At 52.5% G+C, this 27,989-nt stretch overlaps 1 protein-coding gene across 3 annotated transcripts; it reads left to right on the forward strand.

The window, feature by feature from the left end:
• The first annotated feature begins 664 nt into the window (after nt 1-664).
• LOC103649177 (uncharacterized) lies at nt 665-27,945 on the forward strand. Of its 3 annotated transcripts, XM_020548519.1 has the most exons (8): nt 665-1,525; nt 2,293-2,389; nt 20,691-20,790; nt 20,872-21,093; nt 21,173-21,283; nt 26,711-26,780; nt 27,350-27,454; nt 27,558-27,945. In XM_020548519.1, exons 3-7 carry the CDS (start codon nt 20,700-20,702, stop codon nt 27,378-27,380), a joined length of 525 nt encoding a protein of 174 aa, XP_020404108.1. In that variant the 5' UTR covers nt 665-1,525; nt 2,293-2,389; nt 20,691-20,699; the 3' UTR covers nt 27,381-27,454; nt 27,558-27,945. The 3 variants fall into 3 exon arrangements, 2 of the variants coding, with proteins under 2 accessions (XP_020404108.1, XP_023157448.1); XM_023301680.1 differs by lacking the exons at nt 27,350-27,454; nt 27,558-27,945 and adding an exon at nt 27,168-27,226; XR_002749973.1 differs by lacking the exons at nt 20,691-20,790; nt 20,872-21,093; nt 21,173-21,283; ... (1 more) ...; nt 27,350-27,454; nt 27,558-27,945 and adding exons at nt 2,794-2,917; nt 3,006-3,276; nt 3,362-3,807; nt 3,883-4,095 and having other exon boundaries at nt 2,293-2,722.
• The last annotated feature ends 44 nt before the right edge of the window (nt 27,946-27,989 follow it).

Consider the following 27,989-nt stretch of genomic DNA (forward strand, 5'->3'; position numbering starts at 1 on the left):
GCAACAGAGGGCGTCCACCAGCGAACCCATGCCCCCGCCCGCGATATTTTGGCCACAGCGCGCGTCTTCCCCTCACACCCGCGAATCACACCCGCGCACGTCGCGCCGCCGTGTATCCTGTCCGCGCGCGTCTTCTCTCCCCCGACGCCCGCGCGCCGTGATGACCGCCGCCAGCGCAGGCCACACCTCCACCCATCCCACGGCGCGCGTCTTCATCCCGCGCGCGTCGCTCGCGCCGCGCGAAATCCCGCCCGCGCGCCGTGATGCCCGCGCGAGCCACCCCGCCCACCATCCCCGGCGAGGAGAACATCTCGCGCGCGTCGCCCGCGCCAAGCACCCCGCCCGCGCGAGCCCCCCCCCTCGCCCGCCATCCCGGCGAGGACAACATCCCGCACACGTCGCCCGCGCCAGGCACCCCGACCCCCACCCCGCCCGCCATCCCCGGCGAGGACAGCATCCCGCGCGCGTCGCCCGCGCCAGGCACCCCGCCCCCCACCCCCCCTCCCCCGGCGCGCCGTGATGACCGCCGTGGGGTTTCCCGACCGCGCAACCCCCGCGCCCCCGCCCGTCGGGTATCCCGCCCACAGCAAACCGTGCACCTGCGCGCGCCCTCGATGGCACCTTCATGCAAGGCGAGATTCGCGGACTAACCTGGCAGCGACGGCATTCACGACGCCCCTTACTCGCCGTACAGGAATGCTATTAAAAGGATGGACAGAGGTGAGGTCTGCAACCCATCCCCACTCTCCTCAGATTCACCGATTCAAACACCCTCATCCATCTTTGGTTCGTGCTGTGTGCTGTCTAGAGGTTTGTAATTTTGTAACTTTTATTGATGATCCAATCACCCTCATCCATCTTATTGGTATTGCAGTCTGTAGATCTTGGTTGCATCTGTTTATTTCAGGTAGATCTTTATGTGGTAGTTTTTTTCAACGATAAACCTTTGTTTCTATGCTCTGGTTGCAAAATGTTTTGTTGGGTGCAGTGTGTCAGTCTATCTTGTTCTGGACAAACTCGCTATTCTGTTAGTATCTGATGCTTTAATGGCCATACTTACGCCTATGCAATTTGATTCTCTCTTTTCAACGATACACCTTATTTAATTTTGTATTGTTTGAATCAAAACCATGCATGATTGATTCCAGTGAGTTCTATTTTAAGTGTTAGTGTGTGGCCCGACATTTTTCGCTTAATTGCACTGTGATATATCATTTGGTCAGCTATTTCCTGTTTTTTAAGCCTATCCGTTTCGTGGTTTAAGCAAGTTAACCAAACACTAATCAAAAGATTCAAAACTATAAGAACCAAAGAGCATTTTGTGTTTTGCAGGAAGCAAATAGGATTGATATTTCATTCAAGCGAATGTCATTAACGTTTTAGTGTTTAGATACTAAGGTTTATACCTCCTTGATGATGGCTTAACTTTATTAGTGTGGTTAGGTAGGATGCTCTCGCATGAACTTGTGAACAACATTCTTGGAGTGACTGAGTAAGCTTGGCGAACTTCCCTGACCAATCAAAGGTACAATTTTTCCACATCCTAATAATATTGCTGGCTACATATTTTTACATCTTCTCATCATGCACAATAGCATCTTTCCCTGTAAATGCTCTTCTATGAAAATTTACAGTAATTGTGTAGTGTACCGTATTATTTGGGTTTGCATGGTGCACTGAACTGGGTTGTGCTGCAGATTGTGTTGAGAGTGTGACAATGAATTTTAGTGTTCATGTTAATTTAGTGTCTATTATTTGTACTTCAAATTTCTCGTCAGTTTAAATGTTTAATGTAGTGTTGAGTGACTGTTACTTGTAGCTGATAGTTTTGGGTGAGTGCCACTTCAGTTTGTGTCATATTTTGGTGACCGTTAGTTTTGGATGACTACCACTGCAGTTTATGGGTGGCTGTCTATTTTAGATATCTGCATACGAAATTTACATGATAGATTAAACAGTTTTAGCATAGACAACTGCAATCTATTGTGATGTTGTCTATTGTGTGAGTTTGGTGAGTAAAATCATAAAATCACCTCACCAATTATGCTCTGGTGAATGGCAAAGGTGTTTTTGCTGAGAATATATCTTCTCTTTCACCCTGGAATCTACACTCTTTGAATGCTACTTAGTTCTCTTATTGATTTGTCTGGAACATCTAAATTCTAATTGGTTGCATTCTTTTATGTATGTAACAACCAACCACCAGCATCAAGTTCTTAAGAGGGTGTTTTTCTTCGTAACACCATCTTCTATAGCTATGCTTTTCTTTGATCAGTTTTATTCCTTACACAGCGTGATCCGGCCCAGAGGTGATTCCGAAGGTCTTGGAAATCAGCGGCGAGCGCAACCTCATCGACAACTTCTTCTTCTACCACGTGTAATAATCACGGTACACAAGTTTGATTCAAACCTAAAATGAGGTGGTTATGTTTATGCTTTTATTATGAAGTTTTGATTTATTTCAGTTGCATGGTTTTGATTTATTTCATGATTAAGAAAGCATATTTCATGTTATAAACCTCAAATCTATGTTTTTTTGGTTTATTTTTCTACTTTGTTTCATACTTCCTTCAAATGTGGAGATTTACATGGCTTTTTTTATGTTTTGATTTATTTCAAACATATTTGTAACTATGATCAATACTATAAGATCAATGGCACCATCTACACTTAACCAACATAGGTCGGTTGCAGCCCTACATCACGTCCCTACAAAGTTTCCGTAAGTACACATTTCACTTGTCGCATATATATATGCGTGGACAAAAGAATCTAAACTCACTTTTAATGTAGTTTCGTGTTATTTGATGACGTTGAGAGCGATGACTTACCAAAATTTAAGAGTATCGTAGCCAGAATCGTTGTTAAGTTCCCTAGACGTCATGACAGCCAACATTTTATTCTACAAGACATCACTGTAAGTCACTGGGTCAAACATTAAAACAAAAATAAATGACGTCAACGTATTTCTCTTACTCATACGACGTGCATTCTGAAATGACTAGGGGTCAAAAATAGAAGCAATTTCATACTGCGATAATGTCCAAAGATTTGACACCTTACACCAACAAGGATCTACATATACATTATATGGAGTGGCGTTCTATGTAAGCTGGGGGCCGTATCTATTTCGGAATTTTGGACATAGGCTAGAATTGACCTTGGCAACTCGGACTGTTGTGGAACCATTCCACTTGCCAATTCAGTTCCCGCCGTATCCAAAACATCTTATGCCATTTCATGAGGTCCTCCAACAACCTCATAAGAGGTTTATAGGTATGTGCCCGTCTTTCTATATGGAGTATACTTATACCGCACTAAACCATAAAAATAATTAATCCCTCATATATGAATGTCTCAGATGTAATAGGAATTGTCATTCATTTGGCGCCGTTAGAGCACATCGGTGGAAGGCCGTACAGAGAGGCCATACTAATGGATTCCAGGTCATTAATTTATAACTACAATCTTTTTTAAACTGCAGACGTGTTATATTTTATTCAAACAATACAAGCTTTATTTATAGGTGGGATATAATCATCGTGGGTATATGGCCTGAACTGTTGCAAAGAAATGCTCTACGGTGGGTGTTAGCTAGAGAAAACAAGAGCATAATTATCGGAACTATGCTGCGTCGTAATAAGCTACACAGTAAATTATATTATCCTTAAACATCTTTGTTGGAGTAAACTCAATGACCTTCTTTAGTAACTAAGTCTACTACTATAACAATAGGATGCTTGCAAACCTCAGACCATAGCACTGTTGAATTCGATCCAGATCATCACACCACACAACGGTTGCAGAGTGAGTGTTTCTTGCAATAATTTAGAAATTATAATTAAGTAATCATGTTATTACATATCATTTACTAAATTGTAGCAATTCGGCGCTCCATGATCCAAAATCCGAGGAGTGCTTTAATCAACAATTATCTAGAGAGGAGACGTGCTTATCTGGCAACAGTGGTTCCGGATGTGTAGTGTGATAGCTTGTTATCAACTAAAGATGGTCACAATTATTTGTATTTCGCCGTTTATGTATTAAAAACTGGCTCTTTGTTGTGTTGAATTCGATACGTATAATGTTATCAAACCCTCGCAGTCAGAAATAAATTATGATATCATTCCTTGTAAGATCTCAAAAACAGCAATAAGAATGAGCATGACCAGGCAACTTTCACTATACATGTCATATTTTGACAGATTAAGAACACATGAGACATGTAGGTCTGAAGGAGATGTTGTATTTCCGGTCTTCTAGGTAGCCACAGCTTCATCCTGAGCCATGACAATATCTGCTGGTCTGTCATGTAAAAGTTCAGACTATCACAACATACAATCTACCAGCCAATTTACACACGGTTGCAGAGTGAGTGTTTCTGACAATGAGCACAGATTGTCTGCTAATTTAAGCTATCTTGGAGAGTGAGTCTTTTAAGCCATTGTCTGCTAATTTAAGCTAGGCATAGATTGTGCCAGTAAGCACATAATCAACCAGCTTCAGTTTATAGCTAGGACACCAATCATCAATGTGGGGTGACTACTGTAGTTATTCAGTCACCCCAACAACCTTCATATTGTAGTATCGCAGTCAGAAAAAACCTCGCCCATGACTAACCTTTTCGACAGTCAGAACAACATGCTAACCTTTTCGACACTAAGATCAGTGATCTCCCCATGAACTATCTTGGAGTGCCTGTAAGTCCTAGCAGGCTTCGTGTGAATGACTGGGTTAAGCTGGTGGAAAAGTGTCGGCGTTTCGAGACAGGGGGGTCCCTAAGCCGACGAGTGAGTGTGCTGCGTGCCCCAGCCCAGATGGGTCGAGCGCGTGGGCGAGCGCGAAGGGGGGAGAGGCGAGGTGGCCGGAGTCGAGCGTGAGAGAGGTGGAAGTCCCGCGGCCTTCGTGTTCGTCCCGCGCCCAGGTCAGGTGCGCTTGCAGTAGGGGGGTTACAAGCGTCCACACGGGTGAGGGAAGCGAGCGGCCCCAAGAGAGCGCCTGTCCCGTCCTCGGTCCCGCGCGGCCAACCTTCTCTAAGAAGGCCCTGGTCCTCCCTTTTATAGTCGTAAGGAGAGGATCCAGGTGTACAATGGGGGGTGTAGCAGAGTGCTACGTGTCTAGCGGAGGGAGAGCTAGCGCCCTAAGTACATGCCAATGTGGCAGCCGGAGAGATCTGGGCACCCTGCTGGCGTGATGTCGTGGCTGTCGGAGGTGCGGCGGAGCCTGGCGGAGGGACAGCTGTTGGAGCGGTCGAGTCCCTGCTGACGTCGTCCTGCTTCCGTAAGAGAGCTGGGGGCCGCCGTCGTCATAGAGCTTGTGGAGCGCCATCATTGCCCCTCCGGCGGAGCTGGCCGGATGGGACGCCGGTCTTGTTCTCCGTGACCCGAGTCGATTCGGGGTAGGATGATGATGGCGCTTCCTGTTGACGTGGCGGTCTGTGCTCTAGGCAGGGCGACGTGGGGGTTCCTCCGAAGCCGAGGTTGAGTCTGCCTTCCGTTGCCGTGGCCGAGCCCGAGCCATGGGGTCGGGCGAGGCGGAAGTCGTTCGGCCGAGGCCAGGGCGGAGTCCGAGCCCTGGGGTCGGGCGAGGCGGAGTTTCATCGTCTTCCGGGTCTTAGCCTGAGTCCGAGCCCTGGGGTCGGGCGGAGCGGAGTTCGCCGTCTTCCGGGTCTTAGCCCGAGTCCGAGCCCTGGGGTCAGGCGGAGCGGAGTTCGCCGTCTTCCGGGTCTTAGCCCGAGTCCGAGCCCTAGGGTCGGGCGGAGCGGAGTTCGCCGTCTTCCGGGTCTTAGCCCGAGTCCGAGCCCTGGGGTCGGGCGGAGCGGAGTTCGCCGTCTTCCGGGTCTTAGCCCGAGTCCGAGCCCTGGGGTCGGGCGGGGCGGAGTTCGCCGTGGCGCCTTTGGCAAGGCCTGACTGCCTGTCAGGCTCACTCTGTCGAGTGGCACTGCAGTCGGAGTGGCGCAGGCGGCGCTGTCCTTCTGTCAGACTGGCCAGTGGAGCGGTGGAGTGACGGCGGTCACTTCGGCTCTGCCGGGGGCGCGTGTCAGGATAAAGGTGTCGGGCCACCTTTGCGTTAAATGCCCCTGCAATTTGGTCAGTCGGTGCGGCGATTTAGTCAAGGTTGCTTCTGAGCGAAGCCAAAGCCTCGGGCGAGCCGGTGATGTGTCCGCCATAAAAAGGGGGCCTCGGGCGAGACGGAAGTCTCTCAAGGTCGGCTGCCCTTGGCCGAGGCTAGGCTCGGGTGAAGCGTGATCGAGTCACTCGTGTGGACTGATCCCTGACTTAATCGTACCCATCAGGCCTTTGCAGCTTTATGCTGATGGGGGTTACCAGCTGAGAATTAGGCGTCTTGAGGGTACCCCTAATTATGGTCCCCGACAGTAGCCCCCGAGCCTCGAAGAGAGTGTTAGCACTCGCTTGGAGGCTTTCGTCGCACTTTTTTGCAAGGGGACCAGCCTTTCTCGGTTGCATTTCGTTCCGGTGGGTGCGCGCGAGCGCACCCGCCGGGTGTAGCCCCCGAGGCCTCGGAGGAGTGGTTACACTCCTTCGAGGTCTTAATACCTCGCGCAATGCTTCGGCTGGTCTGGTCGTTCCCTCATGCGAACTGGCCGTAGCCCGGGTGCACGGTCGGGGTCCAAGCTCTCGGGCTGGTATGTTGACGCTGTCAACGATTTGGCCGGAGCCGGTTTTTGCGAGAGCAGCCCCCGAGCCTCTGCACAGGGCGAGAGGGTGATCAGGGACAGACTCGACTTTTTACATACGCCCCTACGTCGCCTTTCCGCAAGGAGGAGGGGGGAGTGCGCCATGCTACCCTCGATGGGCACCGAACATGGTGTCCCCGGTGAGCTGCAAGCGGGTAATCCGAGTGGACGTCCGTGCCCCGTTCGTTGGGGGTCGGCTAGGGGCCCAGAGGCACGCCCAAAAGTACCTGCGGGTGATTTGCCGGACCCGGTCCCCTGGCGACGGGGTCCGAGGGCTCGATGCCTCCCTCCGATGGGATTCCGTTACAAGATCGTTTCCCGCTGGTCTCGGAAATGTCCTAGGGTACCTCGGGAGCGCAGCCCGAGCCTTGGTTATGTATCGAACGTACCCCTGGTCATCCCTCGCTCGGTGTCTGAGGCGACTGTGAACCCTTCGGGGGCCAGCCTTCGAACCCCTGATCAGTAATGGGCGCGGAGCCCGAGTAGCCTGAGGCGGCCATGGAACCCTTCGGGGGGCTGGCCTTCGAACCCCTGACCAGTAGTGGGTGTCGGGCCCACGCGATCTGAGGCGGCTGTTGAACCCTTCGGAGGGCCAGCCTTCGAACCCCTGATCAGTAGTGGGGGGCTCGGAGCCCGGTTCCTTCGCGGAGAAGGATCCCTTTCGGGGTATCCCCCTTTCCCGGTCCCTGTTGCAAGAGATAGAGAAAGAGGAAAACGGAAAAGGATACGAAATCGGACGACGTGGCGTACCTTTTCTGACGCGATTATTACGGCGAAGGTGAAGCGTTGCGCGCTCCTCCTGCCAGAGGCGCCGCGTGTCCCGCCGCGGAGTTAATGCGACGGGGCGAGTGGTTGGCGGGGCGGCTGTTGCGCGCGTGCGATCCGTTCGAGGAACGGGTCACGGGTGCACCGTCTCCACGCCGTGAGAGGAGGCTCTCTTGCTGTCCCAGGATGGGACGTGAGCCTGGCTGACGACGTGACTGCTGCGCCCGCCCGCCTGCCACCGCTATTACTGCCGGCCCTCTTTCGGTCGCTTTGACCGACGCGCCAGGCTGGCGCTGTTGGGTCGCCTCGAGTCGCGGCATTGGCTCCGCAACCGAAGAGGCGCGATGGTGGCACAAGTGGCGGTGCGGTTGCTTGCATGCAGCAACTGGCGCGCCGGTTGCTCGACGCGTGGGCCTGGGTTCCCAAGCTGGCGTGTCAGAAGTTGGAGAAGCGCGTCCATCTGGCGCGGTTGCATGCCGCCTGCATGGCTGCCCGCCCCTTCTGCCCGTTGGTCTGGGCGGAAATGGGGGGTCGCTTGTAACCGCTGGACGGTCGTGCGCACCACGCGCGGCGGTTCGGCTTCTTCTGCCCTGAGCCGGCTTGCATGACATGCAGGACCCAGCCCCCGAGTCGCAGGGGAGGGCCTTGGAGCGTGTTGGAGAAGACTCAGCCCGTGGCGCCTGGGGGCGCACGTAGGGAGAGTTGCCTTTAAAAGGAGGGAGACTCCTTTCGGAAGGCAACCATGTCTTCTTCCTCCCTTAAGCGCCGTGTCTTCCCATCTTTCAAGCCCCCGGATGGGGGGTATCCGCCGCCTCTCCGCCTCCTCGTTGGAGGAACGCAACTCCATGGGAGTTGGTACCTCTCAGCCATCGTTCGGCTTCAAGGATTTTCATCACGCAGCCTGGCCACGCTCCGCCACCGGTGGCCACCCAAGATGGTGACCTCTAGTTCGACGGTGGGGGAAGCGGGCCAGGCCGCGGCCTCTACTCCTCCCTCGGCCTCAAGGATTTTCGTCATCCAGGCCAAGATGGAAGATGAGGCGAGTCGGGGGGCCGCCCCCGCGTGGGTCGGCTGCCCTTTTCTTCCCCCCGCGCCCGGGGGTGAAGGGCGTCCTTGAGCCCCACGGAGACTTCCTCCAGCCATGCCGGGATACGTAGGGCGCTAGTGGCCCTGGATCTCCGTCTCCCTGCCTGAATGGCTGGTTCTCGTCCTCAGCGGGGGGGGAGTCCTCCTGCCGTGACACCTGCCCCAAAGCTGCTGCCTAAGCCGCTTCGCTGTCTAGGGCAGGGGTGGTTGTCGTCGCGGTTGGAACGGGCGGCAGCGAGCCGCTCATCGTTCTTCAGTTACTCCGCAGGCCTTCCCCCTCGGAGGGGGGTTGTTCGTACCTGCGGAGGTGGGAACCGGAGTTCCGTTGGTAGTGGCATCTCGAATGCCAGTGTTTTTTGTTCATTGTGGCTGTCGGGGCCTGAACATGTATGTAATTTCGGCACGGAGCCGTGTTTTTTCCTCATTTTCGAGCACTAAGTCTCGCCTGTTGATTATCTGAACCGCTTTACCAAGCATGAGTCGCCCCGTGTCAAGGTGACGGGTGAGGTATCCGTATCCCGGAGGCGTAGGAATCCCTCGGCCCGTTCGGCCTTGTTGTCTGGGGTTCCTCTAGCTTAGTTAAAGAGACCCCTCGGCCGCCCTTCGGTGGACCGAGGCCAGGGGTAGCGATATCAGTATGAACAGAGGCGGAGTTGGCTCGAGAATGGGAACCTGGTTGGCCGGAGCCTAGTCGTGTTGTCCGTCAGCGGAGCCGACGCCGAAGTCGATCAGTCGAGACCTCGGGTCGGGCTGGCGCCCTTGGAAGCCGGTTGACCGAGGCCCCAGGGGTAACCGGTCGAGCCGCCTGCTCGGGCCGGATTCCCGGAGGAGTCCCTGGGCCGCGTCGCCGCCCGAGGCTGGGTCAGGCTTTGCTGAAGACGTCGTCGATGCCGAGGGTGCTACGGCTCCCTTCAGCGTGAAGACCCGAGCCTGCAGGATCAGATCATCTTGTAGCGTATGCTTTCTGCGGCTGCCGAGGCCAGAAAAAACACACCCTCGCCACGCTTGCGAAGCTGCGCCCTTTTTCCTCTTGTTTCGAGCATCTGGACTCTGTCGGTAACAGGGATGTTTGTGTGAGCGAGAGTTGCTTTTCGCGGAAGGGACGAGTGAGGTATCCGTATCCCAGAGGCGTGGGAATCCCTCGGCTCGGTCGGCCTTGCCGCTTACGCGTACTTTCACCCGTCCATGAGGCCCTGTCCCCGACTTAGTCGAGAAAGCTTGAAGGACTGCTTCGGCAGGAGAGCTTCCGAACGTGAAGACTTGTTCGGTCCACGGAGTCGCTTTATCCGAGCGCAAGTTACTTATCGCAGAAGGTGATGAGTGAGGTATCCGTATCCCGGAGGCGTAGGAGTCCCTCGGCTCGGTCAGCCTTGGCTGCTTACGTGTACTCCATCGTTTCCAGGATCCGCTTTCCGAAGCAGTCAACTAGCACGAAAGAAATCCTGCTAAAAAGAGATCCTTTTTCGAGGAAAAATTCGACGCAGAGGGGGTCTCCCCCCTTTTAGCCCCCGAGGGAGGGTCGGGCTTTGCCGAGGCTAGGCCGACCCTTCCTTGACGACTAAACTTTGCGTAGGCGCGAGGTATATGAACAACTTGAAAACATCTTAAGGGTAGAAGCGACGTAGCTGTTTGATGTTCCAAGCGTTGCCGTAGATCTCGCCTTGATGGTTGGCCAGCTTGTATGTTCCGGGCTTCAGAACTTTGGCGATGACGAATGGCCCTTCCCAGGGGGGCGTGAGCTTGTGCCTCCCTCGGGCGTTTTGCCGCAGCCGAAGCACCAGATCGCCCACCTGGAGTTCTCGGGACCGGACCCCTCGGGCGTGGTAGCGTCGCAGGGACTGTTGGTACCGCGCCGAGTGTAGTAAGGCCCTGTCCCGAGCTTCCTCCAGCTGGTCCAGCGATTCCTCTCGGCTAGCTTGGTTGCTCTGTTCGGTGTAGGCCCTCGCCCTCGGGGAGCCATATTCCAGGTCAGTGGGCAAGATAGCTTCAGCCCCGTAGACCAGGAAAAACGGCGTGAAGCCCGTGGCACGACTCGGCGTCGTCCTTAGGCTCCAGACCACCGAGGGGAGTTCCTTCATCCATCGCTTGCCGAATTTGTTGAGGTCGTTGTAGATCCGAGGCTTGAGCCCTTGTAGAATCATGCCGTTGGCACGCTCTACTTGCCCATTCGACATGGGATGAGCCACGGCGGCCCAGTCCACCCGGATATGGTGATCCTCGCAAAAATCCAAGAATTTTTTGCCGGTGAACTGGGTGCCGTTGTCGGTGATGATGGAGTTCGGGACCCCGAAGCGATGGATGATGTTGGTGAAGAACGCCACCGCCTGCTCGGATCTGATGTTGTTCAGAGGTCGGACCTCGATCCACTTGGAGAATTTGTCGATGGCGACCAGCAGGTGCGTGTAGCCCCCGGGCGCCTTCTGCAAGGGACCGACGAGGTCCAGACCCCATACAGCGAAGGGCCAAGTGACGGGTATTGTCTGCAGAGCCTGAGCGGGTAGGTGCGTCCGCTTCGCATAGAATTGGCACCCTTCGCAGGTGCGGACAATTCTAGTGGCATCAGCCACCGCCGTTGGCCAGTAGAAGCCTTGCCGGAAAGCATTTCCGACAAGGGCTCGGGGCGCTGCGTGGTGGCCGCAAGCCCCCGAGTGTATTTCTTGCAGCAGTTCCCGACCTTCGGCGATGGAGATGCATCGCTGGAGGATGCCCGAGGGGCTGCGATGGTAGAGCTCCTCTTCGTCGCCCAGCAAGACGAATGACTTGGCACGTCGCGCTACCCGCCGAGCCTCGACTTGGTCGAGGGGTAGCTCTCCTCGACGGAGATATTGCAGGTACGGGGCCTGCCAATCTTGATCTGGCGTGGCCCCGCTCTGCCCTTCCTCGACGTTCAGTGCCTCACCCTCGGAGGCTGAGGGTACCTTGGGCTGTGCCGAGGGTACCTCGGGCTGAGCCGAGGGTACCTCGGGCTCGGGCGCGTCGTCGAGCTTGACGGAGGGTTGATGCAGATCCCGGGAGAAGACGTCCGGGGGGACTGTCGTTCGCCCCGAGGCTATCTTAGCCAGCTCGTCTGCGGTTTCGTTGTAGCGCCGAGCGATGTGGTTGAGCTCGAGCCCGAAGAACTTGTCTTCCAGGCGCCGAACCTCGTCGCAGTAGGCCTCCATCTTTGGGTCGCGGCAGTGGGAGTTCTTCATGACTTGGTCGATGACGAGCTGCGAATCACCGCGGGCGTCGAGGCGTCTGACCCCTAGCTCGATGGCGATCCGCAATCCGTTGACCAGAGCTTCGTACTCGGCCACATTGTTGGACGCCGGGAAATGGAGGCGCAGCACGTAGCGCAAGTGCTTTCCGAGGGGCGAGATGAAGAGCAGGCCTGCGCCGGCCCCCGTCTTCATCAGCGACCCGTCGAAAAACATGGTCCAGAGCTCCGGTTGGATCGGAGTCGTTGGCAGCTGGGTGTCGACCCATTCGGCCACGAAATCCGCCAACACCTGGGACTTGATGGCCTTCCGAGGGGCGAACGAGATCGTTTCGCCCATGATTTCCGCCGCCCACTTTGCGATCCTGCCCGAGGCCTCTCGGCACTGGATGATCTCCCCCAGGGGGAAGGATGACACCACTGTTACCGGATGAGACTCGAAGTAGTGTCGCAGCTTTCGCCTTGTCAGAATCACAACATACAGCAGCTTTTGAACTTGCGGGCAGCGGATCTTAGTCTCGGACAGCACTTCGCTGATGAAGTAGACCGGCCTCTGAACGGGCAATGCATGCCCTTCCTCTTGCCTTTCGACCACAATCGCGGCGCTAACCACCTGAGTGGTCGCGGCGACGTAGACCAAGAGGGCTTCTCCGTCCGCCGGGGGCACCAAGACAGGCGCCTTTGTAAGGAGCGCCTTCAGGTTGCCGAGGGCTTCCTCGGCCTCGGGGGTCCAAGCGAAACACTCGGCCTTCCTTAAGAGGCGGTACAGAGGCAGACCTCTTTCGCCGAGGTGTGAGATGAAGCGGCTCAGGGCCGCGAGGCATCCCATGACCCTCTGTACCCCTTTTAAGTACTTGATGGGTCCCATGCTGGTGATGGCCGCGATCTTCTCCGGGTTGGCTTCGATGCCTCGCTCGGAGATGATGAACCCTAGGAGCATGCCTCGGGGCACCCCGAAGACACACTTCTCAGGATTAAGCTTGACTCCTTTCGCCTTGAGACACCGGAATGTCACTTCAAGGTCGGAGAGGAGGTCGGAAGCCTTCCTTGTCTTGACTACGATGTCATCGACGTAGGCCTCGACTGTGCGACCGATGTGTTCGCCGAACACATGGTTCATGCACCGCTGGTACGTCGCGCCCGCATTCCTCAAACCGAACGGCATGGTGACATAGCAGTACATGCCGAACGGCATGATGAAAGAAGTCGCGAGCTGGTCGGACTCTTTCATCCGGATCTGGTGATACCCTGAGTAGGCATCGAGGAAGGACAGGGTTTCGCACCCAGCGGTGGAATCCACGATTTGGTCGATGCGAGGCAGAGGGTAGGGGACCTTCGGACATGCTTTGTTGAGACCAGTGTAGTCTACACACATCCGCCATTTCCCCCCTTTCTTCCTCACAAGCACAGGGTTGGCAAGCCATTCGGGATGGAATACCTCTTTGATGAACCCTGCTGCCATTAGCTTGTGGATCTCTTCGCCAATCACTCTGCGCTTCTCCTCGTCGAATCGGCGCAGAGGCTGCCTGACGGGTCGGGCTCCGGCCCGAATATCCAGCGAGTGCTCGGCGACATCCCTCGGTATGCCGGGCATGTCCGAGGGACTCCACGCAAAGACGTCGGTGTTCGCGCGGAGAAAGTCGACGAGCACTGCTTCCTATTTGGGGTCGAGCCCGGAACCGATCCGGACCTACTTGGTGGTGTCGCCACTGGGGTCGAGAGGGACGGCCTTGACCGTCTCCGCTGGCTCGAAGTTGCCGGCGTGGCGCTTCACGTCTGGCACCTCCTTGGAGAGGTTCTCCAGGTCGGCGATGAGGGCCTCGGACTCGGCGAGGGCCTCGGCGTACTCCACGCACTCCACGTCGCATTCGAACGCGTGTTTGTACGTGGGGCCGACGGTGATAACCCCGTTGGGGCCCGGCATCTTGAGCTTCAAGTAGGTGTAGTTGGGGACGGCCATGAACTTCGCGTAGCATGGCCTCCCTAGCACGGCGTGGTAGGTTCCTCGGAACCCGACCACCTCGAACGTCAGGGTCTCCCTTCGGAAGTTGGAGGGTGTCCCGAAGCAGACGGGGAGGTCGAGTCGCCCGAGGGGCTGGACGCGCTTCCCAGGGATGATCCCGTGGAAGGGCGCAGCGCCTGCTCGGACGGAGGACAGATCAACGCGCAGGAGCTTGAGGGTCTCGGCGTAGATGATGTTGAGGCAGCTGCCCCCATCCATCAGGACCTTGGTGAGCCTGACACCGCCGACAACGGGGTCGACGACGAGCGGGTATTTCCCCGGGCTCGGCACATGATCGGGGTGGTCGGCCTGGTCGAAAGTGATGGGCTTGTCGGACCAGTCTAGGTAGACTGGCGCCGCCACCTTCACCGAGCAGACCTCCCGGCGCTCTTGCTTGCGGTGCCGAGCCGAGGTATTCGCCGCATGCCCTCCATAGATCATGAAGCAGTCGCGGACCTCGGGGAACTCTCCTGCTAGGTGATCTTCGTTCTTGTCGTCGTCGCGGGCCCTGCCACCCTTGGCGGGTGGCCCGGCCCTGTGGAAGTGACGCCGAAGCATAACGCACTCCTCGAGGGTGTGCTTGACGGGCCCCTGATGGTAGGGGCACGGCTCCTTGAGCATCTTGTCGAAGAGGTTTGCACCTCCGGGGGGCTTCCGAGGGTTCTTATACTCGGCGGCGGCGACAAGGTCCGCGTCAACGGCGTCGCGTTTCGATTGCGACTTCTTCTTGCCTTTCTTCTTGGCGCCGCGCGGAGCAGACGCCTCGGGAGCTTCTTTCGATGGGCGGCCCTGGGGCTGCTTGTCCTTTCGGAAGATAGCCTCGACCGCCTCCTGGCCAGAGGCGAACTTGGTGGCGATGTCCATCAGCTCGCTCGCCCTGGTGGGGGTTTTGCGACCCAGCTTGCTCACCAGGTCGCGGCAAGTGGTGCCGGCGAGGAACGCGCCGATGACATCCGAGTCGGTGATGTTGGGCAGCTCGGTGCGCTGCTTCGAGAATCGCCGGATGTAGTCCCGAAGCGGCTCCCCCGGCTGTTGCCGGCAGCTTCGAAGGTCCCAAGAATTCCCGGGGCGCACGTATGTGCCCTGGAAATTGCCAGCGAAGGCTTGGACCAAGTCGTCCCAGTTGGAGATCTGCCCCGGAGGCAGGTGCTCCAACCAGGCGCGAGCAGTGTCGGAGAGGAACAGGGGGAGGTTACGGATGATGAGGTTGTCGTCATCCGTTCCACCCAGTTGGCAGGCAAGGCGGTAGTCCGCAAGCCACAGTTCCGGTCTCGTTTCCCCCGAGTACTTCGTGATAGTAGTCGGGGGTCGGAACCGGGTCGGGAATGGCGCCCGTCGGATGCCCCGACTGAAGGCCTGCGGACCGGGTGGTTCGGGCGAGGGACTCCGATCCTCCCCGCTGTCGTAGCGCCCCCACGCCTGGGGTGGTAGCCTCGGCGCACCCTTTCGTCGAGGTGAGCCCGACGGTCGCGTCGATGGTGCTCGTTGCCGAGGTGGCCCGGGGCCGCAGGCGCGGTGTTGCGCGTGCGCCCGGTGTAGACCGAGGCTTCCCGCATGAATCGGGAAGTCGCGGCATGAGGTTCCGAGGGATAACCTTGCCTTCGGGAGGCAGTGCTCTCGGCCCGCCGGGCCGCAGCGCCTTCCAGGAGATTCTTGAGTTCTCCCTGGATTCGCCGACCCTCGGTGGTTGACGGCTCCGGCATCGCGCGGATGAGCATTGCTGCGGTTGCCAGGTTCTGACCAACCCCGCTGGATGCGGCGGCGGCCTGATCCTGACATCGTTGGCGACGCGGTGCTGGAGACCTTGGGGCAAGTGACGTATTTCTCCGGGCAGGGGTTGGCCCACCCATGCTTGTCCGACGTCCCGACGGATCGGCTCAAGCGCTCCTGTTCCCTCGTTGAGCCTGGCCTGCGCCTCGCGGACTTGCTCGAGTTGTGGGTCGTAACCCCCCGCCGGAGCGGGGACCACAGCTAGCTCCCGTGGGATGTCGGCGCGAGGCACCGGCCTAGGGAGATCACCGTCCTCCGGCATGCCAAGATGGTTGCCTTCGGAGGGATTCCCTAGCTCGATGTGGAAACATTCGCGGCTTGGGCCGCAGCTCTCGTCGCCAAGGCTGCGGCTTCCATCGGAACAGTCGGATAGGCAGTAGTCACATGCGGTCATGAAGTCCCGCACGGCACTGGGGTTGCCAAGTCCGGAGAAATCCCAAGCGATGCTGGGATCGTCATCTTCCTCGGACCCAGAGGGCCCGTAGGTCGAGACGTCCGTCAGTCGGTCCCAAGGCGACCGCATACGGAACCTCAGTGGGGTTGCACTCGCCTCAATGAGAGCGCCCGCCAAAACGAGGTCGTTTGGCGGGTTGAGGCCGAGTCGAAATGACGCAAGATGGGAGTTAGTCGGTACCTTTTTGTCGACGAGGAGCGACGTAGTCACATCGGGGACTGGTTGCACCGTCAACTCTGGTTCGAGGGCGACGTCCTGCAGGCTTTCCGCGAGCGCGCCGGCGTCGTCTTCTTGCTCGGGGTCAGCGTGCCGCGGGGGGACGGCGCTTGCCTCCGTCTTGAACGCGAGGTCGACGTCCGGCGTGCCTTCCGTCGGGGCGTCGGGGGCGTCGATTCGCTCGACGGCCGACGAAGCGCGGCCTCCCACCTGGCCTTGACGGCCCCGCCTCCTCCTCCGTTGGCGGGGGAGAGAACGGAGCGAGCCCGAATGTTGCCCTTCCACCACGCGGGGAAGACGTCGTCGATTCCGCCGCCGGCGGGCGGGTTGTCGGCCGCCATTGTCGTAGTCGCGCGGCAGTGGAAGAAGTATCATGTCGTAGCTGCCGTCGAAGGACATGAACTCAAGAGTCCCGAAACGAAGCACCGTCCCGGGCCGGAGAGGTTGCTGGAGACTGCCCATCTGGAGCTTGACAGGGAGCTGTTCGTCAGCACGCAGTAGGCCCCTACCTGGAGCGCCAACTGTCGGCGTTTCGAGACAGGGGGGTCCCTAAGCCGACGAGTGAGTGTGCTGCGTGCCCCAGCCCAGATGGGTCGAGCGCGTGGGCGAGCGCGAAGGGGGGAGAGGCGAGGTGGCCGGAGTCGAGCGTGAGAGAGGTGGAAGTCCCGCGGCCTTCGTGTTCGTCCCGCACCCAGGTCAGGTGCGCTTGCAGTAGGGGGGTTACAAGCGTCCACGCGGGTGAGGGAAGCGAGCGGCCCCAAGAGAGCGCCTGTCCCGTCCTCGGTCCCGCGCGGCCAACCTTCTCTAAGAAGGCCCTGGTCCTCCCTTTTATAGTCGTAAGGAGAGGATCCAGGTGTACAATGGGGGGTGTAGCAGAGTGCTACGTGTCTAGCGGAGGGAGAGCTAGCGCCCTAAGTACATGCCAATGTGGCAGCCGAAGAGATCTGGGCACCCTGCTGGCGTGATGTCGTGGCTGTCGGAGGTGCGGCGGAGCCTGGCGGAGGGACAGCTGTTGGAGCGGTCGAGTCCCTGCTGACGTCGTCCTGCTTCCGTAAGAGAGCTGGGGGCCGCCGTCGTCATAGAGCTTGTGGAGCGCCATCATTGCCCCTCCGGCGGAGCTGGCCGGATGGGACGCCGGTCTTGTTCTCCGTGACCCGAGTCGATTCGGGGTAGGATGATGATGGCGCTTCCTGTTGACGTGGCGGTCTGTGCTCTAGGCAGGGCGACGTGGGGGTTCCTCCGAAGCCGAGGTTGAGTCTGCCTTCCGTTGCCGTGGCCGAGCCCGAGCCATGGGGTCGGGCGAGGCGGAAGTCGTTCGGCCGAGGCCAGGGCGGAGTCCGAGCCCTGGGGTCGGGCGAGGCGGAGTTTCGTCGTCTTCCGGGTCTTAGCCCGAGTCCGAGCCCTGGGGTCGGGCGGAGCGGAGTTCGCCGTCTTCCGGGTCTTAGCCCGAGTCCGAGCCCTGGGGTCGGGCGGAGCGGAGTTCGCCGTCTTCCGGGTCTTAGCCCGAGTCCGAGCCCTGGGGTCGGGCGGAGCGGAGTTCGCCGTCTTCCGGGTCTTAGCCCGAGTCCGAGCCCTGGGGTCGGGCGGAGCGGAGTTCGCCGTCTTCCGGGTCTTAGCCCGAGTCCGAGCCCTGGGGTCGGGCGGGGCGGAGTTCGCCGTGGCGCCTTTGGCAAGGCCTGACTGCCTGTCAGGCTCACTCTGTCGAGTGGCACTGCAGTCGGAGTGGCGCAGGCGGCGCTGTCCTTCTGTCAGACTGGCCAGTGGAGCGGTGGAGTGACGGCGGTCACTTCGGCTCTGCCGGGGGCGCGTGTCAGGATAAAGGTGTCGGGCCACCTTTGCGTTAAATGCCCCTGCAATTTGGTCAGTCGGTGCGGCGATTTAGTCAAGGTTGCTTCTGAGCGAAGCCAAGGCCTCGGGCGAGCCGGTGATGTGTCCGCCATAAAAAGGGGGCCTCGGGCGAGACGGAAGTCTCTCGAGGTCGGCTGCCCTTGGCCGAGGCTAGGCTCGGGTGAAGCGTGATCGAGTCACTCGTGTGGACTGATCCCTGACTTAATCGTACCCATCAGGCCTTTGCAGCTTTATGCTGATGGGGGTTACCAGCTGAGAATTAGGCGTCTTGAGGGTACCCCTAATTATGGTCCCCGACAAAAAGGTTGATAAAAGGACTTCAAAGTTGTAAAGGCAGTGTTCTGACTATAGTTGGGAGAATTACACATATTAATGCTTGCCTATCTAATACTCATATATACCACATGTCCATGTACCTGATGCCAAAAACTGTAATTAAAAAGCTCGATATGAAAAGGAGACGTTTCCTTTGACATGGGGGAGATAAAAAATAAGTATTATTTGGTAAAATGATCTAGAGCTTGTACTAAGAAAACCAATGGAGGTCTTGGGATTAAAAATCTTAGAAATCTAAATATGAGATCTCCGAAGATATAAATATCTTAGTTCTGGAAGCTAAAAAAACAGGTAGTTGTGTTTCAGAAGATAGTTACAAGAGGAGAATGCTAAGATGTGGAATGAAATATGTGATAAAGCAAGAAAGTTCAAGTTGGATTTTGATACATAACGATACTATAAGTAACAATTGTCATTTCGAGTTCTTCAGATTTTATTACAACAACGCATGACAATGCCCGACACATATCTCTATCAACTGTAGCTATGGACCCTTCTTTATATATGACAACTTTTGTTATTGCTTGGTTCTAATATTATAGTGTTTATCTAAGGCTTAGTATCTCGTAATGAAAGGTAGTTTTAGCTATATTGAAATTCTAGGGAAAAAACATGTTCAATAGCACATAAAGCAGAGTTAAGGAACTGTGAAAAAAGAAAATACTCACTGAGCATCATTAGTTTTTCCATAGTTGAAATAAACACCAGTCAGAATTCAACATGGAAAACCACCAGTGGATTCTTCATGTTTGGCCTGCATCATGTGTGTTTTCATCCTATCCTTCCAGCAGGATCCTCAATTACTCATCCTTGCTGGGCTGGTAAAGTGGTAAGGATTAATAGTCAGTCAAGTGTTAATAGACAACGTAATAGTCAGTCAAGTGTTACTGAATACGATAACACAATAATAAATAGTATACAGTACTCAAAGAATCGCTAAATGTGCGACGAAATTTCTAGAGCAGAAATAAATCCCAGTCAAACTGATTGAGGGCCTCTCTAAACAGGTTTCAAGTTCATGAAACCTGTTCAATCAGACGTTACAAAGTTTCTTCCTTTCCTTTCAAAATCGCCACGTCTGTCTGACTGGGATTTATGAAATTTGTTATGAAATCTATGTATGCTCATGTTGAACCTTGTAACTATGGCCCATATATGGAAGGAAAAAATCCCTCCTAAAATTAAAATTTTCAAGTGGTCCCTTGAAAATAGAATTTTGTGAACCAAGGACAATCTGAGTAAAAAAGTGGGTGGGTCATTACAACTGCTGCTTTTGTAATCAGATTGAAACCATTGACCACTTATTATTAAGATGCTCTATTGCCAAAGTTACTTGGGTAATGGTTGCTAAAAGTATTAACAGGAAAGATATCCCTATTCATTTTGTCATCCTATTCATGTAAATTCTCTTGGCAAGTACTTTAGAATGTACATTTTAAATCAAGTTTAGTCTGGTAATATTCTTGTTTGAGTGAAGCACTTAGGCTTAGGACCTATCTTAATCGTTCCATGACAACACTTTTACTAGCAAAAAGTTTGTCCAACACTATGTTTGCGTTCAGTGACCTATCCAAGATTGTTTTTATGGAATTTCTCTACTTAGGCATGTAAACCCAGTAATTTTAAGGGTATCCAAGATTGTTTTTATGGAATTTCTCTACTTAGGCATGTAAACCCAGTAATTTTAAGGGAACACCTGTTTCTTGTTCGACATTCTCCGGTGTATCCTTTAACTAGATTTAAACAAGGGTATAAGACAACAGACCTTAACAAATGTATGCCACACAAACACATACAAATCTTTTGGTCTACCATGTGTTGGGTGTTTCTAGCATGTCACTTGGCTGGTATGAGGCTAAAAAATAATTTGTTAGCTCCTATGAATCTGGGCACTGCTTCACCATTTTGTGACTTTGATATGCTTGTTATGTTTAGTGAACTCAATTTTCTATGTTCCAATCACTGCTCTTAGTTAATTTTGATACTTGCAGTCTGTAGATCTTGTTTCCTGTTGATTCACTTGTAATTAAACTGTTTGGTTCACTAGATTGGTAGGATAAAACTGAAAGCAATGAGAATGGCATGTCTTTGGGCCTGAATTTTGCACAAGATTCGACTGCTCATTTGGCTTGAATCTTTGCTTCTCAACTACATTTGTTGGTCAATGAGTTCTTTTCTTTCTTTAGTACTCTCCTGGTCCTTTGACAGACTGCACTTCTGAACTACATTTTAGATTGGTTCTGTGGACATGTTTGTTTGAAATAGTCTGTGAACCTTGACGTACTTGAAAATTATTTAAAAAGTCCATTGCCACTATCAGGTTTTCTTTATGGAGAACAGAGAACAAACACAAACAAATCAGATGGCACATAATGTTGCTCGCACACCATGTGCAGACATCTCAAACACCATTAATACAGGTAAAGCTTAGTACATGCGTGTAGATTAATGAATGCAACGTAGTATGTAATAGAACACTAATATACAAAGTTACATTGTAGGTGATCAAAATGGATCAAACTCGTTACGACCAATTGTTGATGCTAAGGAACGTAAGAGGCAAAGAGATAAGGAAAGATATGCCACGATGTCCGATGAACAGAAAAACGAGAAAAACAAAAAGCGTCAAGAAGCACGTCTACGGAATAAAGAGTTGAATAAGAAGCGTCCTGAAGCAAGTCAACGAAATGATTGCCAAAATATGATGCCCAACGCGCCAAGAGGTGATGAAATTCGTCAACTTTAGAGTAATGTTTCTGTGCATAAACCTACTACTGAAAGTAATGTGTTCATATTTTGTAGGTGGAGACGAAAAAGTAAATGTTGATCCAGATGATGATTCTGACTGGTTGCATATCAATTATACATTACAGTCAAACGACATTGATGCAACGACAGAAGTTCTAACACCAGGTACATGATTGTTCATTAGACTAAACATGCAAAAAAATCAAGTTTCATACGGTTTAACGTAGTATGCCTTATTACAGGCAGTGTGCACGAAAATGTTGGCCACACACCTAAGCATACTAGACAGAGGACCGCCTACTTTAGCGAGCGGTACAAAAACTTAACTCCCGTCGAGAGGGAGTTTAGGCGTGAACGCCTTAGGTTGTATAATAGAACACCAAGGCGAAAAGAGGCAAAGGTAGACCACAACAGGAGACGTAGAGTTATGCAAGCCGACACTTTGAATCCCACATCCATCGCCATGGAGGACCCAACATATACCCCTGAGTTGGTACACCCTACAGCAGATGTAAAGGGATCTGATGGATCCATATTAACTGTCTGCGACTGGGTTATCCCTGAATTCGTCAACGCACCTTTCTTGCCATCTCCAACCCAGACCGAGGATGCCGCTTCGCCCGATATGTCTACCAATACACTAAAGCGTAAACATCATGTTCCTCGTGGGGAAAGACAAGCTATATTAGCTCGTCGAAACCAGCTATTTGAATCAGCCATATCAAGGAAGGTGGGTACTTCGATTGAGGATACTAGCGGTGACGCTGTTGAAGGGGACGATTGGACACAGCGCCATACGCCTATGAAGATCACCAACAATGGTAATTACTATCCAAGTTTATATGGATATTGCAAGACATCGATAGTATGTAGTCTGACTAAACATGTGCTTACATCATCTTGGATCCATTTAGGTGATGACGATGAGGGTGTCATATTCGAAGACGACGATGATGAGAACGAGGGATACCTATTCGCTGCGCAATGTACTATTTTCGATTATTATTATCCTAGCAAGGCTTATGTAAATATTCATGTCTTACTCATTGTTTTCAAAAAAATATCAGATGAGGATACCGATGAGGATATCGAGATCGATGGTACTCAAGAAGAATCTACTGCCACTTATGTTTCTGACCCGTACGACAAGGTGTACAGCAACATCCCTGAAGAAACACATATGCTCAAGCTTGTTCCCAACTGCGGTTATTGCACCGCGAAGAAGTTTGAGTATGAGCCACCTGGGTTTTGTTGTCGTGGTGGGAAGGTTGAGCTAGCTCCAGTGGAGACCCCTCCCCAACTCAAGAGGTTGTGGGATAGTGCAGACTCTGATGCTAGGCACTTTTGTGATAACATTAGGTTTTTCAATGGCCATTTCTCTTTCACTTCCCTATACTGTTGTCTCGATAGTATGACAACTAATGTAAGGGGTTCTGGTATATACACGTTTCGAGCACAGGGCATGATGTACCATAATATCAAGTCATTTGGTAGGGAAGGTGGGGCAGAGCATAAACACCTTGAGCTTTACTTTTACGATGACGATCCCAGCCTCGAGCATCGGTATCGTAAGTGCCGTGAAGAGCATCAACAGAAAGACAAGGAGGTTATCAAACAGATAGTCGACATACTACGTGGAAACCTGTACTCCGAGCACCTTAGGACCATGGGCCACGTTGACAACTTTGATGACTATCGTATCACGTTGAACCTTGACCAGACGTTGAACTAGAAGACATATAACACACCTCTCACTTCGGAGGTGGCCGCTGTCTGGATCGAAGGGAGCGAAGGGCGAGGCCAATTCAGCAAGAGTGTTATGCTCCATGGGAAGGATAGTTCAAGCCACTGCATCCGCTCATACCATTGATGCTACGATGCACTATCATATCCATTGTTCTTCCCTAGAGGCGAACTTGGATGGCATGCAAATATCCCAAAGGTTGGAGTATCCATGGACGAAGTGGATGCATACCGTGCGACACATAGGGCAAGTAATGCAAATGATGAAGATGCGGGTTAGTTGTTAATTTGATATTTGAGATATTTGCACATTATTAACTATGCTTTCGACATCACTCACTTTTCAATCCTTGCATATGCAGAATCTCCTAGCCATTTATGTGTGTCTGTACGTGACTACTACTGCTACAAATTCTAGATTCGTCCTGGGGTATTCAATCCAATACTTCATGGAAAGCGGCTTTTCCAGCAGTTCACGGTCGACACGTACATAAAGATTGAGAGCTCTCGTTTAGATTTCATATGTAAGAACCAAGATCGGTTAAGGGCAGACCTATACCAGGGCTTGGTGGATAGCATGCTAGATGGAGATATTAGAGCAGAGAAGATTGGCAAGCGAACTGTGCTGTCGACATCGTTTATTGGCGGTCCTCGTGACATGAGACGTCGGTATATGGATGCTATGGCTCTGGTGCGCAAGTTTGGTAAACCAGACATCTTTCTTACCATGACATGTAACCCTAACTGGGATGAGATAAGGAGGGAGCTTCTCCTTGGGCAGACACCGCAAGATCGTCCGGATCTTGTAGTGCGTGTCTTTCATGCAAAGCTACAGGAGTTAAAGCATAGGCTGACTAAACAGGATATTCTTGGTAAGGTCCGAGCCTACGTCTATGTCGTGGAGTTTCAGAAGCGGGGTTTGCCGCATGCCCATTTTCTACTCATAATGCAGAGGAAGTACAAGCTCACATGTCCTGAGCAGTATGACCTTTTGATCTCAGCTGAGATCCCAAGCAACAAGTACCCTGAACTACGAAAGATGGTTATCAAGCATATGATGCATGGCCCGTGTGGGTCGCTAAACCCTAACTGCCCATGCACTAAGGGTCGTAAATCATGCAAGAATCATTACCCTCGGAATTTCAGTGACACAACCTTGCAAGGGAAGGATTTGTACCCTGTTTATAGACGTCGTGACGATGGTCGTACCGAAAAGGTTCGAGGGTGCGAATTGGACAATATATGGGTTGTCCCTTACAACCCATACCTCCTTCGTCTCTTCAACTGTCACATCAATGTTGAGGCATGTGGGAGCATCAAGGCTGTTAAATACCTGTTCAAGTACATATACAAAGGCCATGATTGTGCTTCTGTTGTTATGAGAGATGCGAGCAAGGCAGATGATGATGTAGATGAGATCAAGCAGTACAGAGATGCAAGGTGGGTGACTCCTCCAGAAGCCTTATGGAGGATATACAGCTTTGAGCTTAGTCAGATATCTCCACCTGTGATGCAGTTGCAACTCCATCTTCCAAACATGCACATGGTGTCGTTCCACGAGCGGCAAATGGTCGAGCGAGTCGTCAACCGTCCAGGTGTTGATAGGTCAATGCTCACAGCATATTTTGAGGTGAATAGTCTACACAAGGAGGCTCGTGGCATCCTGTATCGTGACTTCCCTGAATGGTAAGGGAAAAGTATGGCAACAGAGGAAATGAGATACGGGTGGACAGGTCGGTAGAATAGTCTCTGCTCATCCGACCGAGGGGGAGCGCTACTATCTTCGTGTTCTCCTAAACCATGTGACTGGCGCCACTTCCTATGTGGATCTAAGGACAGTAGATGGTGTCACGCTACCGACTTTTCGTGAGGCAGCAGAGAGAAGGGGACTGGTTGAGTCGGACAACACACTGGATGAGTGTCTCACTGAACGTGCTCTTTTCCAGATGCCATCAACGCTGCGACGGCTTTTTGCCACAATACTTGTGTACTGTGAGCCAAGCGATGTGGTTGTACTCTAGCAGAAACACCTAGATTCTATGTCCGAGGACTATCAACACAGGAATCCGTGCAAAACTCATGTTGAGCAGATGGTATTGATTGACATTAGGAACATGCTGCAGTCAATGGGAAAGGACATAAAGACATTCCCTCTTCCTCCTATCATGGATGCATATGACGATGCTATTGGTACAGCTAGGGAGGTTTACAAGGAGGAAATTATCGAACCGGCAGCAGGAGATGTGGCTCTCAAAGACTGTCTTAACAAGGAACACAGGGCCACCTATGATAAGATTCTGTCTGCCGTTGACACTGATCAGGGCGGATTATTCTTTGTGGATGGACCTGGTGGCACCGGAAAGACTTACCTATATAGAGTGATGCTCGCGACGCTACGCAGCCAGGGCAAGATTGCAGTGGCAACAGCTACATCTGGCGTTGCTGCTTCCATAATGCCTGGAGGAAGAACCGCCCATTCACGCTTCAAGATACCTCTCACTATTGACGATGGCACTGTATGTAGCTTCACGAAGCAGAGTGGAACCGCAGAGTTGCTACGGAAAGCATCTCTCATTATCTGGGACGAGGCTTCTATGACTAAGAGACAAGCCGTGGAGGCACTGGACAATAGCATGCATGATATAATGGGTCGACCCGGACTGCCATTCAGTGGTAAAACCATTGTCTTCGGTGGGGATTTCAGACAGGTCTTGCCTGTTGTTCGTAAAGGTTCAAGGGCTCAAGTGGTCGCTTCTTCGCTACGGATGTCTTACCTATGGGAGTTCATGTCCCACTTAAAGCTTGTTACCAATATGAGGGCAAAAAACGACCCTTGGTTTGCGGAGTATTTGCTGTGCGTAGGCGGTGGAACTGAGGACACAAATACTGACGGCGACATCCGTTTTCCTAACGAGGTATGTGTGCCTTACAGTGGGAGTGACAACGATCTTGACAACCTAATAGACTTAGTTTTCCCAAATCTCAACAAAAATATGTCTGATTCGACCTACATCACTTCAAGGGCGATACTGTCAACACGGAACGAATGGGTGGATATGATAAATGTTAAGATGATTGATCGTTTTCAAGGGGAGCATATGGTGTACCATAGTTTCGATAGCGCCATGGATGATCCCCATAACTACTACCCACCCGAGTTCCTAAACACACTGACGCCTAATGGGCTGCCACCACATGTTTTGAAGCTCAAGATTGGATGCCCTGTTATATTGCTTCGGAATATAGACCCTGCGAATGGACTTTGCAATGGCACCAGGCTGGTCGTTCGTGGTTTCCAAAGAAATAGCATTGACGCAGAAATTGTACTGGGTCAACACGCTGGAAAACACATTTTTCTGCCGCGTATACCTCTGTGTCCCTCCGATGAAGAGATGTTCCCTTTCCAGTTCAAAAGAAAGCAGTTTCCTGTACGGCTTAGCTTTGCAATGACGGTTAACAAAGCACAGGGTCAGACTATTCCCAATGTTGGTGTATACTTGCCCGAACCAGTGTTCTCTCATGGCCAACTATATGTTGCTCTATCTAGAGCGACAGCCCGATCAAACATAAAGATTCTTGCAATCCCACCCGTCGATGGGAAAAACGTCGAGGAAGGGTGTAAGAAAGAACCCCACAGTAGATTGTGGGACATATACTAAGAACATCGTCTATAAGGAGGTCCTAACAAACTAGACCTACGGTAAGTCTGTCAAAACTCAATTGTTTGTTTCAATAAAAAGACACTGACACAAGACTAACACTCAAATGTAATTGTGACGTTTTGATGAGGAGATGTTAAGGAGCTTTATAAAATAATATTGATTTGTTTGTAACTGTTCTGTTTGATAGGTTGGGGTATTCATGCTTCACTTCTTGAGCTTGGTATATTGCTTCCAGATGCTACGATCTCCTGTGCTTGGTATGTTGCTTCCAGACACTACCGCAAGCGTAATCTAACCCATTTTAACTAAAATACTCTTGCGTGGACCTGAAGATGATAGCTAGCTGAACACTTTTTACGATAATTTTTAGATTCATCAGTAGAACTGCTCTATGATAAATCTAGATCTAGATTCAGTTTCTAAGCGGTGATAGGTTCATGTTTATGCTTGTGCATTCAAAGGACATATGCTGTTACTCTGAAACTTATGTCTGCCTTCCTGCCCATGTGCCCATCGGAACTGGGACCCTTCTATTGTTCTTGCCTTTTTTATTACCTTTTTACTTGCCCTCTCTGCATGTTTGTTCCTTTTACTACTGCTTCAGTCGTAGTTCAGTTCATCACTCTCCCGCTGTTCACTTTTAGACATGACACAAGCACGGATCGGAACACTTGTTGTATATGAACTCAAGAATGCCAAGTAAGCATACAAAGTCCCCACCAGGAAACTGTTATATGAACACCTTGTCATGCTTGAGTTCATATACACCTTCAGAGAGACATGTAAGTTATCCTGTATTTTAACATCCCAATCTGAACTGGAGCAGGAAACTGTCAAATGGTGCCGTCAGATCTTAAGAAACAGCCCCATGGCTATTCGCGTGCTGAAATCTGCACTCAACGCGGCAGAGGATGGCCATGCAGGCCTTCAGGTAAAGCCTGCCAAAATGCTAACCCTTCCATTGGAAGTTGGGACTGCTGCTGGTGAACTTCTGTCTGCATGTTGCATTACTGATGTTTACGCTTCTGCTCTAGGAGCTTGGCGGGAATGCCACACATATATTCTACGGCACGGAGGAGGCAAAGGAAGGGAAGAACGCGTACATGGAGAGACGACACCCAGATTTCTCCAAGTTCCCATGCAAACCTTGAGTTTTAGCTCTTTGCTGAACTGGCCAATTATTTTACTAATTTTCCCCAACTTGGATCATTATTGCTTACTCTACGTTGAGGAGACGGACGATAATCATTTTCACTCCAATCCGTAATTGTCTATTATGAATTTTATGGGGGTTTTGGACTTGGGATTATTGAGTAGACATGCGTACAACTATGGTTATATGTGTATTCTAAACTCGGGCTCACCCCCATCTTCACGTTTCTGTAAGCCAATGTTGACCAACAGCTTAAGTTGGTCTTCTTCTGAATAGTCCATGGGAGCGAGAGATTGGATGTCATTGTTGTTCT

This window comes from Zea mays, chromosome 2, assembly GCF_902167145.1.
Source record: "Zea mays cultivar B73 chromosome 2, Zm-B73-REFERENCE-NAM-5.0, whole genome shotgun sequence".
Classification (NCBI taxonomy): Eukaryota; Viridiplantae; Streptophyta; class Magnoliopsida; order Poales; family Poaceae; genus Zea; species Zea mays.

Excerpts from the sequence above, each read along its gene's own strand:
- LOC103649177 (XM_020548519.1), top strand. The coding sequence starts at position 20,700 with ATGGAGAACAGAGAACAAACACAAACAAATCAGATGGCACATAATGTT. Across the intron at positions 21,094-21,172 it reads GATGCCCAACGCGCCAAGAG|GTGGAGACGAAAAAGTAAAT; the intron begins GTGATGAAATTC and ends CATATTTTGTAG. Across the intron at positions 21,284-26,710 it reads GACAGAAGTTCTAACACCAG|GTTGGGGTATTCATGCTTCA; the intron begins GTACATGATTGT and ends TCTGTTTGATAG.